A 12,838-nucleotide genomic window follows, 5' to 3' on the forward strand; every position below is an offset into this window, starting at 1 on the left:
GGATTGATGCACACAGCCCAGTCTTCCTGCACCAGGCACTAACACCCTCTTATTCCAGTTTGGATTGTATCGCATAGGGTATCCTCGTATGATGGGCGTTAGCATCGCAGTCGAGTACAGTACTTCTAGCGACTAGCTGCAGTGGGATTCGGATGTCGTCTCCTGGGAAGTAGCCCGATGCCACGTCTGACTTTCGAGTTTTTCCCCCGCCTTCCAGTGAGACTTGGACAGTCACATGGTCTCTGGTCTGGTACTCTGGAAGACGTATATATTTAAAATTACGTTTAAGAATAATGCCCGCTCTTGGTTTTTCCCCAGAGGAGCCAACACTATTCTAATGTTTTATCCCTGGAACTCGCCCTTGCAATTCCTGGAGCTCTTCTTCACGGTCGGAATATCGCCCTTCTTTTCCGGCATGGCGCTTTCCTGCACTTCGCTGTCCTCTCTTGGCTCTAGAAGATCTAGGGCCCTCTAGCTTCTTTTCTTCACTGAGGAGCAAGTCTACTTCCCTGCTTGATCCAGTCTCTATGGCCTCGGAGATTCCTTCGGAGACCTTGAAGTTTCCTTCGAAGTATCTTCCATAATCACGTATGGAGATTCTCATTCTAAGCAACTAGAAGTCCCATAATATCTTCCGTCTTTAGTGCTGTTTCTTTAGGAAGAAACCCTGCCACCATGTCTGCTCCTGGTATATGATATACTGCACCACATGCCGATAATTCTGCTCCTCCCAGCCTGGCAATTTAGGGACTATATTCCTATGCGACTTCACAGTGCCATGTGGGCTAATCTCCACTGTTTTCTCGGCTCCGATAACGATGGCTCAGCTCTATGCTGAGCATTCTTAAGCGCCTTTCTGTTCTTGGACCTCCTTTCCGGCAACGCAGGTACCATTTAGAACATAAACCACAGTGTTCATGATTTGTTCACTGATTTGATCCCCACGGCTATGGGGGTTAGCAGGTCCGCGTGTTACTATGCTTTCGAATTTTATTGAATGTATGTAATTAAATATTTCTTCTTTTTCAGGATTTAGATATAAGTCTTTAGAAATTAACTTAGTAATATAATTAATTAGAATAGTATTATAGATTTAGGTTACTATAAGAATAGTTAATAAACCCGCTGATTAACAGACTTGCTAGCGTTGATAAAGGGAATAAGTGGATCCCGAAATATCGGTATTTGCAAGACCAATAAATAACAATAGCGAATAGACGAAGCAAGTTTTTATTATTTCAAATCCTTACATATGCCATGCACAAAACCGGCCATACCTGATGTGCCGAGCTCCCGGTGTCCGACTTGTTTAATTGTTAATCTCTAGTTGATATGCAAAAAACATTCATATGACGTCATTCACATGTGTAATGTAGACATCGAATTTCGGTTCCACACCACTTAAGCAAAGGGACAACGTTTCGCCACATATGAAACAATTTTGACTAGAGTTGATCCTACTTAACTCATTAGACGCCTTACCATCGATCATTGTAAAGAGTCATTTAAAATGAGTCGTTATTTGTCAGCCATGGCCAGCCTCCAGAAGTTCGTAGGGAATCAGTTGCTCTATTCTTCAGTTTACCCTTTCATATTCAAAAAGAAACATTGCTGAAGAATTTTCTCGGAATTTCTACCGGCAACTTCCGCGGCAAATAACAACTTTATTGAAATAATAAAAACTTGTTTCTTTTTCGTTGGTGTGGATATTTATTCTTGCAAATACCGATATTTCGGGAACCACTTGTTCCCGAACGAAAAAGAAACAACAAGTTTTTATTATTTCAATTAATTAATCGTTGGAAACACCTCATAATTTCACTCAGAACAACTTTATACTTCTGTTTTCCAAAAAGTTGGAAACTTTACTTTTTTTTTATTTGCCAGAGCAATGCTCAAGTTATTTTATAGGGCCTCCTACTGAATTAGTATCCAGATCAAGCGAAGTATAATCGAAGTATAATTGACATACAACGAGTGTACATAGAAATATGAAGAAGCTATTCAAAGCCTTGTTGCATTACTCAAATTAAATATAATTTTTTAAAAAAACTATCGTTTTCCTGTAGTTTGCTACAAAAATTGCTATTTACAATTGAAGGTGCGGTTGAAGCTAAATTCTTTATATATATGTAAATAGCTTTTTAATCGCGATTAGCTGGAAAACAATATGCGGGCGCAATGATCGGTGAAAAATAACAATTCATTTACGGAAAGCAAATACATGCATATCTGTAGGTATACTTCACAAGTATCAAAGCTAGCAAAGGTGACTTTACAAATGGGAAAGCTTTTTTTCTAGCAGATCACTTGAAAGTATGCAAAACAGAATGAACTTAGCGGAATAAGCTAAAATTTTCCAAAATTTTTGTACCGTATAATACCATATCAAAATTAAATTGTGGATTTAAGGGATAATATTATCTTGTGTGCAGTAAATGTAGAGTAATTTTACGGAATTTATTACAAAAAAATTAAAAAAAATTTTACGGAATTTATTATAAAAAATTAGAAGATTGTGTTCAGGTTTATACGTTTAAAAGAACATACAACATAATGTAACATGAATAAGTCTTAAAAAAAATTCCTTTTCCACCGCAAAATAATTCTAGCCGAACCTGCCGTGACTGCCAATTCCACGGATTGTCGTCAAAATCTTTGGCTTGGGGATACCATTTTAAATGGACATTTTTACACAATGCGAACATGCAGACGGTCCTGGGTCCCAGTTGATTTCCTCAGATGTCTGCTGCCTTCCCTTCTTGCCACGGGGTCCGTGTTATGGAATCGGTCTGCGGAATGTTGAGTTCCTTAGCAACCACTCTTTGACTAGAGCCTTTTTGTACCACTTTAACGCTAAAGGGCTCCAGCTTCTCGGGCATTGGTTTTCTAACAACTTAATAAACTAAGAAAATTATATTGAGTACGTTTTTTTTCAATAAATGAAATGTAAACTTGGAAAAATTACTTCAAGCACATTTTTTTCCGCCCAAAAAAATGACGCAAATAGCAATAATGAAACGAGGTTATTTTATGACAACTTTTTTTCAAAAATTGAAATTATCCATCTCATTCTATATAAAATATGCTACAAAATCATATGTAACACATAATATAAAAATTAAAAGTACATGGCGACATGTCTTCTGCAAAACTGCAAAATTGAAATCCGGACACCGTCATAGGAAACACAAAGTGTTCAGAAAGGGATTAAAAGGAGTTGTATGTCAATATACACAGACTAGACAAGGTAATATCATTTGAACATTTGCGGACGTTACTTGGGTTATGATAATCGAGTAGTACGTTCCGGTTTAAAAATCGTTGCGAATATTTTATTGAGAATTGTTGAAATTTGTGGTTTTAATTTTTTTATCAATCAATCAATCTTTAGTGACAGTGTAGTCTTTGTACACTGGTTTTACAAGAAAGTAATGTACAGTCTGTTGGATGCAATGCAAAAAAAAAAAATCAAACAAAAAGGTTAAAATAAAACCCTTACTGAGGGCTCCATTTTCGTAAGCAAAATTGAATTCCGGATAGAGCTAAGAAATAGTAATAGTAATAATTACTTTAAAAATTCAAAAAAAAATATGACTAGTTAATTCTCCGATTGGAGACTTTTAGCATTATATGCAGCCTTCATTGGCCAGCGAAAATATTGGACATAGCTGCCTAGATTTTTTCTCCATTATTCGAGAAGACGTTCCATCAAGTATTTTTCGCTGGAAATAGGACCGTGCGAACCTAATCTTCGGCTGGTTCGCACTAGTATTGCAGTCCGAGGATTATGGAAAGGTTATCAGCAGTTTCGAATAATTGAAAATTATTTCAAACGTTTTTTGAATGTTTGACAAATACCCGATTTCTCTGCGCTAGCATGAAGACTTTTTTTAAAACTTTTCGATGTACATATTCGTATCTATATTCCTACCGGCGAATACCACATTACCCGCGCTAATTGTATGTTTTTTTTTTCTATTGGCCTACTGACCGAACCACTACAGGTTCCAATTTGCACATAGAACATTTTTTCCTCTCAAAATGGCTCAAAATGTAGTGAGGATCGCAAGTTTTTTTTCGAAAGGGTCAAATTATTTGTATTCTTGTTTGGATTTTTTTTTCGAAAAAAATATATCTGTTTAACCTTTTTATCAGACAGGACTGTGGCTATAATTCGGCTGGACCATTTACGTTATCTTCGTAATATTTGCGTGAATGAATCGGAGAGACAAACGTTGAACTTATTGTTATCCGGCACGTCATTCCAATATTCTTTGAGTTTCAAAATTTAATATGGTATATTTACTCCCTTTTTTAGCTTTTCCGGTCATTTGTTAGGGAAATCAGATTATCTAGATTGAGTTCGCCACTTTTCACGTTGATAGGCTTAGTCCAAGTGGAGTTGAGAGGTTTCCTATCATATCGAATGATCGCTGTTTCGGTCAGCCTTTGGGTCGTTTCCCATCGTCTTCGATATTCATACCCATCTTTCGCGATGCGTTCCCCATTTCGGACGTGATATAGAATTTTGCCACTGATATGTAACATATGTACATAACATATTCACTCATGAATTCCAGTCACTTCCTTTGGTTTCCCTCACTGCTTTATGTGTGCACGATGTAAACTTAAGTATATTCAGCTTTGTTTTAAGGTCTTGTATAAAGTAAAACCTTATTAAGATCGGTTTACTGTCTGTCTGCCTATCAAACTTGCTTTTCTGAAAACAGCTGCATTTATCGACCCAAAAGTAAGTGTGCATTTTACGTATATATACTGAAGGCATGCTTTCGAGCGGAGTTTCAGTGTCATCACATAAACGAAGAGTGGCTGGTATTTTTTTTCTTTGAATGTAGCTACCTGGGGTATCATATGTTACGAAGCTTATGTTAGAATTGTCTTAGATTTGAAAAGCAACACCTAATTTTGAAATGCATCTCATTCCGATATCTGTTCAATTAAAATTAATAATTAGTATATTATTGCATTTTCGAAATTTACTGGAAAATTTCTCTTAAATTCATCCTAGTAAATATAGTAATATACCTTTATTAACTTTATTTGTGCAGATATCGGAACCTGATATATTTTAAGGCCTTGATTTCGTATATTTGTTTTTTTTTCTTCAGATTTTTCGGTTGAATGCTGTGAGAAGAAGACTTGATTCATGTTTTGGAGCCTACACTGAACCCCTTTTCAAAAATAACTGCTGTGCATTCAAGGTTACTTACATAAGGAAATATAAAATCTTGCATATGTGAAGCGTCCAGCTTCCGGTTTCTCGATCTGTGCCTTCATAGTTGGCATCGGTCTCGATGCGATACATGTCCCTTATTAATTGGCTTTATAAAATCATTTGTATTTGCCGACAGTATACATTGGATGACATTATTTATACTTTTTTGGGCTCTTTTCTTTTATATTTGCAAATCAGAACTGCTACTTCAATACTTCCTCTGTTCTCTTACTTTTAGAACATTTGCGCCTATGAGCTTGTCACATCATTGCCTAGCATGACGAACAATTCCTATTCGTCGCAATCTTCATACAATATTTTTGTTTTGTCCTCCGCCTTTTGGCATACCTGAACCGTGATGTTGTGACCTTCGGATTCCTTCTTTTCCTTCAGATTTTCAGTTCATAGCTCAATTTCAGTTCGACTGGTAACGCCTTCTGGTTAGCATAGTACACCGAACGAAATTTCCTATACTGGAAGTTTTGTTGGAGTTCACCTCAGTGTTGTCTCCGCTTGGGCGAATGTTGCTTCTTGGGCTGTCTCTTAAGAGATTCTACAGGGGCCTAACGATTATTGAGTACTGCAGAGTGAAATTCTGAAAGTAATCTGTCAGTTCCTGTGAACCGGTTTTAAAAATGTTGTCACCGTATATATAAAAAACTCGAGTCGCCTTTCCTGCTAGTTTGATCTTTCCTTCCCCGTAACCTAAATACCCTACTAAACACCCTATTCTCCTCGTCAGCAAATTATATTTCCAGTTTCTGAATAACCCAAGCCATTCAGCGCGTCACAGTACTCTGATTAATTTTACGAGCCCATCGTCTGTCAATTTGGTGAATTCGATCTGGACGAGCTGATCTCGGTGCCGAACAGAACAACCACTAACAAAGAACATGATCGTCTTCCGACTTGGCTGGAATAATGAAATCTTCCAGTCTCGCATGCAATCTCTTTTTAAACATCACTTGGGTAAATCTGAAACACACAAAGGAATCTTTAGGAACCCGTAATGACCGTCCGGCGTCAGGAGCATAATGTATCTTTGGATAAGTTTTCTATTGGAATCTGAACAAATCCATCCAAACCTCAATAGACCAAAAGGAACCGCTAAGAACTCGTAACGGCCGTCCGGCGGAATATGAACAAATCTATCCTTCGAATCTAACATGCAGAATACTTTTGTCTCTTGTAATCTGTTCAAATGGTCCGCTTTCCTTTCCTCTAATATTTCCTTATAGACCCTGTAGACCATCCGGTAATTCAATCCGACCGCGTTTCTGAACGGAATAAAAGCTGAAGGAGAAAAAAATTGAATATCCGGGAGTTAGCGCATAATCTCCACTGTTCGCTATTTTTTACTAGAACAAAGGGAGTGGCATGTTCCAAAGTACTGTGCTTAGTGACACCTTCTTGATCATCTCTTCAACTATGTCATTTACGAACTTTTGTTGTTCTGTGGAAGGATTTTTTGCATTCTGGAATACTGATACGTAACCCATTAACACAATTTTTATCTTGGCCTTTGTGCCTTGAGTCTTTGTTGATGTGTAATAGTCTTGTATAGTATATACGTGATATATGTTACCACTGTATCTTGGGAATCTCATGGATGAAAATCCGGTTGAGTCCTCAAATGTAGAAGAAGATTCATGAGTCCAGTGAGACCACTGCGAAAAATACGCGTCTAACTTTGTCTTATTCATCATGGTCGCATTTGAACTATTGCTATGATACCTGCTCTACCTGTTTTGTTTTTGCTAATTCCCAATTTTTTCTATTATTTTTCGTGCTGCTTTTTCTCCAATCTGTGTTTTTCGACCCCGAAGTTTTATCTTTATTAGAAGGTTTTCAATTGCTTTTAAGCCTGCATGCATTTTTACAAGTGCATTCCGAATAATATCCATTTATTCACACATTTGTCTTTTTCTTTCTTTGTGTTTTTAGAGAATTCACTGTGAATAAAGAACAAATTCTGCAATTATTTTCCGGTGTCTGAATATTTGTTTGAGGAACCACATTAAACCCTTGCTCAATAACCTGCCCCGATTAGCACGTAGGAATTTTGAATTGAATTTATTGTTTATTACCTTACCTTAACGCAACTGATGCTATTCACCACCAAGCCAAGGATACCTGAATTCCATCTACCATGGCTGAATGAACAAAGATTGGTTCTTTCCTCTACTGTAAAGTATCTGGGTATAATCTTGGATCCTAAGCTAAATTGGAGGTTGAACATAGAACTGAGGGTTAAGAAGGCCTGTATAGCGAAGAAATGGGGTCTCCGGCCGAGGATGGTTCTCTGGATGTACACCGCCGTAGTGCGTCCGATCCTGACGTACGGATCTATTGTATGGTGGCAGGCTTTGAAGAAGAAATACAATAGAACGAAGCTTAATAGGATTCAAAGAACCGCGTGTGCAGGTGCTACGGGGGCTCTGCAGTCCTGCCCGGCAGATGCTCTCAATGTACTCCTGCATCTCCTCCCCCTTGACCTCCACATCAAATATGTTGCAGCGTGCAGTGCCGTCAGACTACGTGAGTCCGGATGCTGGGCAGCGAAGTCCTACGGCCACAACAACATTCTAGATGAAATACCTTGAGAAATCTGGGCATCCCCCACGGACGACGGTTGGTGGGGCAGTGCAGAGACACGCTCAACCATCTGGGCGGCACGCTCAAGATCACTCTCCTCTGGGTTCCCGGGCATAGGAACATAGAGGGGAATGAGCGGGCTGACGGATTGGCCAGGCAAAGCTCTACTATTGGCAGTCCCTCGGGGAATACAGTCGGTGTTCCGCTGGCGGATGTCGGGGGCCGAGTCTACTCGCACTACTTGGCGGCCGCGGGCCTGAGATGGCGAGAGCTTACAAGCTGTGCCAAATCAAGGAGAATTTGGCCCGCTTATAACATAGCCCGATCACGAGAGCTCCTGTGCCAGACGTGTGCAAATCCATTCAAGATTACGGCGGTCTGCACTGGGCACTGGCCCATAGGGGACCACGCCGCTAGGCTCGGCTAACCCTACAACTCGCATTGCCGAAGCTGCGGAGAAGGAAGGGAAACCCTCATGCACTTTCTCTGCGATTGCCCAGCTCTGGCTCGAGTCAGGCTGCGGACACTGGGTAAACCATTCTTTGGGGATCTCAGTGAGATTTGTAGCTGCAGGGTCGGGGAGCTGCTTTCCTTCGTGAATGCTACGGGCTGGCTCTGAAGATCCGAGCCGGCTGGACTCTGCTTCTTTGTTCCTATAACAACAGTCACGGTCTTAGGAGTTTGTGGCATCAAAACGGCGCACCAAAGCACTAATTGGACTCCTCGGAGCGGCCACTGATACCTACCTACCTACCCTACCTTACCGATATCTTCACATAAAGGATCCCCTTGTATCTGAGCCTGCCCCATTTTCGGAAATGCCATGGGTGGATGGAGTTTATAACAGCAACGTATCCCATATTAATAGAAAGTCTTGTAGAAGGCAGGACCTAACATCAGAGTGTGTCGTGAAATTAACTTGTTACAAGGCAATGTATCGCATTAAGCAAATCCTTTTGATTTTAGAGTAGAGTCAATCGCCATAAATGGTAAGTTCTGATGGCCGCTTCACATACATACATGAATAAATATGTTTCAAATTTCATTCCATTTATTTCGAACACAACATTCAACAGTATAGAATTAACTAACTTTAAAACTACATATTTGTTTAGTAACTAATGGTAACAATGCTCTTCATACACTATATTTACATAACGTGAAATTTGTACTAATTTGCGTCAGTACGAAGCCTAAATCTAGTCGGTTCGGTCGACCCTTAATACCAACCGTGATGTTCGTGATGGTCGTGATGGTCATGAATTGGGACTGGAATATGTACTTCCTTCACAACTGGTACGTGGACCTCTTTGTAAACGGGAACATGCTTGATAACTGGCACTTCCTTGTAGATTGGCACCTTTTCAACGTGGTGATGATGGACAGTATGCACCTTGTAGGGGACGTGGATGACGAAGTGCTCACTGTCAATGAAAGATTAGAAAGGTATGCGTGAGAAATTGGTTCCAGAATTACAGGTATGAATGAAATTAAAAGTCTTGATCGGAAAGCCATGAATACCGATTTATAGTATAAATGATTGATATGCAAACAGAAAAGTCAGTACGTGAGGCACGAAATGATTCGACGGGTGAACGCACATGCCCGCGTACGTGGTCAACGGAAATCTGAATGCTTTTCCGAAATACTCAATTTTTGGCGTACGTTAAGTACCAATGTGTGACTGAAAAACTGCCGTGCTGTGATTTACTGGCGTAAGTGAAAAAAAATCGAAACTTTCTTGAACGAGAAGGTATGCCAAGATTTTCACTCATAGCGCTTTTCCGAGATGCATGAGCTTCTGTAGCATTTCATTACGGATTTCTAATGGGAAATCTGCTCACATAATATACACATAGAAATCGATAATGAAGAGATCAACAAAGTCATGAATGGACCGAATTATTGCAGTAATCCTATATGCATTTGTTGCAACACTTTTCAAATGTTCGACGTTCAAAAATGAGAAATATTGTTTTTTTTTGCACTTGGGCAAGAGTATCCATGCAACGCTACTTGCGATTTCATTTTGATGCTTACTTTTTTCCACCGAAGAACGTCGGCGCAGAATATCCAATGCAAACGAAACAAGCAAGGAAGACAATCTACAAATAGAACACAAAATATCACGATTATAACATATCTTAAACACTTTTCTTTTACGCTTACAGTTAATTTAAGGGCGACCATTTTTAGTGCGAAGCGGCGGCTTAACGGTTTGAGGACTAGACTGCTCAACTCACGGTTTGACTGTTTTTGATATCGACTAAATCGGATGAACTTCTTTTATATTGCAAACCACTCTCCAAGACGGCGAGTTTCATTGATTTAATCGGGAGCAAATGATTGCATTGATAATAGCGAGTGCCCCACGCTGGCTCTTCAGACGTCGTGAATTAACCGTGCGTATTAGGACACACGAATTCATACCTGGTTTGGCTTTGCGAATTGACTAGTAACTAGTAGATGGATTTTCCTCGTTGCAACCTATAATGTTGATGTTAGTTGCAGCCAGTGAAGCAAGTGTGCGCGTAACAGTGGTGCACGGTGCAAGTAATTATAGTTGCCGGTAGTGCAAAAGATGTTAGAAGCCGACTGAATATGCTCTGATTGGGCTGCATTCACACCGTATAAGCATTCTGTTGTGGTGTTATCTTTTTCTGTTATATCATTCAATTGCAGATGAGTAATATTCGCGTGTTTTGTCCTATGTCTGCTGAAATACTGAGGATTTTGATTCAGTGTTTTGTTCTGATGACTGAATTATGTTGTTTTTCCTAATTTCTTCGGTTTACTAGTTAAAGATTCAGAAATCTAGAAGTTAGCACATCATTATAATTGACGCTATTTGACAACAAATAGCACGATCTAATCCGGTACGAGTAAAGCATAAATTATGTATATGCACTGGCCGGACACGACAAATTATTATCATGATTCGTCTTTTCGCGGGCCATTCCAGACGTAATAAGACATGGCAAATAAATTATTATTTGTGTAAACCAACGCGGTACAACAAGTTAAAATATTTTACATTTGGATATACCGACATAACACAGCAAGATTAAATTATTCAGTGCACATGGGTACGAGAAAATCCAGCAGAAAATGTTAAAAAATATGTATTGTACATACATGGCGACTTTCACGAAAAGAATATTTTGTCGTTACAGACTTATATATTGGTTACTTAGGCACACCATTAAATAATTAAGGTAAAAGAATTATTAACACCGTTGTTTTAAATTAATTAAAATCAAATTAAATCAGATCAATTGAATGGAATTGCTTGCTAAATATCAATTATTTAAAGTTTGCTTTTGTATTCAAATTTTGGGATTAATAGGGAATGCTTTTCTGAGACCGTTTCGATGACAAATGCGAGATCGACAACAACATGTACAGGGGGTAAATTCATAATTTGGCATAAGTTGCCCAGGAAAGAAGTATAAACCTTAGTTTCGTTTCTACACGACAATGTGAAATTGTACATTTCGAAGATGTTGTGTCAATTCCTTGAGAAACTTGGTGAGGCATCCTCTTTACAGTTCTGAATTTCGGAAAGAAACAAAAACAATTCGGAATACCGAAAGCTGGGTGCTTCGGGTCTTATGCGAGGAACTTTCTATGCACATTTTTCAATTCATATATAGGAATTAGATATTGCCAAACTCCAAGATATCTTTACATATTAAAGGCAAAAATATCCTAAACAAACAAACATTGCCTATTACCACATACTGATGCATACATATATATCTATGTACGCTTCTTAATTGATCGAACGCATCTGACTATTTCTGCTCTACTGTGTGCTCAAAAGTATATATCCATATATGTTTACGTAAATTGAACACCGCTGGTACTAACGTATATACATATCATAATTAATTGGACACTAACCGCAAACTTCATTAGCATATACATATGTTTGACTCGAGGAGTTGTGTGTGTGTTGATAAAAGCTAGAAAAGGAAAACTAAAATCTTCCCGTTCACATGAGTTCATAAATTCACGGATAATACAAAACTTCGACCCTTTATAACATTGTTAATAATAGTTGGATTTGCTTCAAACTTCCCAGAATAATGTCCTATATAATGTCGAATTTCCGAAATATAATAATAAGAGACTATATAATAATCGTTGGCGCAACTATCTATATTGTATCAGGGCCTTGAAGTGTGTTAGAGCACTTCATTCAAGACCGTAACGGTACACTACAGTACACTGTAGTAGGCAATATGGTGAGCATTGCGCTCGTTCGAGATTAATTCCCACAAAAAACCTTTAAAAGAATAGACACTTTTGATCATCTGACAAATTATCTCATAGACTTCAAACATTGATATCCCTCACAACTGGGAAAAGTCCTCGGAGAAATATGTATGTACTGCGAAATGGACATAAAGTCCAAGATTATTAACTAACTTCGAAGCAATGTAAAATATTCAATTTTGCATATGATATCTTGCTTGAATTGGTCTACACGAAATTGATGAGTTTGTTGGGTGATCTCATGTCCTGGGTTCGAATCGCTGACGTAATGGATTTTTTACGATTTTGTTTTTGTAATCACAGCACTAAATGCGATGCAAATGAAAGTGAATTGCAATCTCCTTTAATAAGAAGATATGAAATAATAGCAATAAGGATCGAGGGTTAGTGGACAACAGATGTATGTATGTGGTACCTATAATACCACCTAAATCAGGTGACACCGTCTAATCCAGGGTGAGGTTTTTATTTTTTGGATTCAATTTAATATAAGACATTTGGAGCAGTTTGAAGACCATGGTACATATCAATGCAAATTGAGATAATACATGAATATATACTTTCTCCCATGCGGTAACAAGTAACTCGTTTTCCGAAGCTAATCAATCCAATCCCTCCTAAATTGATTTTGATTGATGATTTCTTTGAAATCTACTCTTAGCCGAGCAATGGATTCTTATTAGCTGCGCATATTTTCCAACATCTTAGTTAAAAATGGACATTTCA

The 12,838-nt window shown here is 38.5% G+C and overlaps 1 protein-coding gene across 1 annotated transcript; it reads right to left on the minus strand.

Moving 5' to 3' along the window:
• Positions 1-8,867: 8,867 nt before the first annotated feature.
• Positions 8,868-10,162, minus strand: LOC119646966 (uncharacterized protein DDB_G0272718). The gene is made up of 3 exons (XM_038047667.1): positions 10,004-10,162; positions 9,875-9,939; positions 8,868-9,258 (listed from the first exon to the last, which is right to left on the minus strand). The coding sequence occupies exons 1-3, from the start codon at positions 10,022-10,024 to the stop codon at positions 9,054-9,056; spliced, it is 291 nt and encodes a 96-aa protein (XP_037903595.1). The 5' UTR covers positions 10,025-10,162; the 3' UTR covers positions 8,868-9,053.
• Between the last annotated feature and the right edge of the window lie 2,676 nt (positions 10,163-12,838).

Source organism: Hermetia illucens, chromosome 1 (genome assembly GCF_905115235.1).
Source record: "Hermetia illucens chromosome 1, iHerIll2.2.curated.20191125, whole genome shotgun sequence".
Lineage (NCBI taxonomy): Eukaryota > Metazoa > Arthropoda > Insecta > Diptera > Stratiomyidae > Hermetia > Hermetia illucens.

Coding starts and splice junctions, on each gene's coding strand:
- LOC119646966 (XM_038047667.1), bottom strand. CDS start 10,024: ATGGTCGCCCTTAAATTAACT. Junction 9,940..10,003: donor TGGTCGCCCTTAAATTAACT/GTAAGCGTAAAA, acceptor TTCTATTTGTAG/ATTGTCTTCCTTGCTTGTTT. Junction 9,259..9,874: donor ACGTTCTTCGGTGGAAAAAA/GTAAGCATCAAA, acceptor TTTCATTGACAG/TGAGCACTTCGTCATCCACG.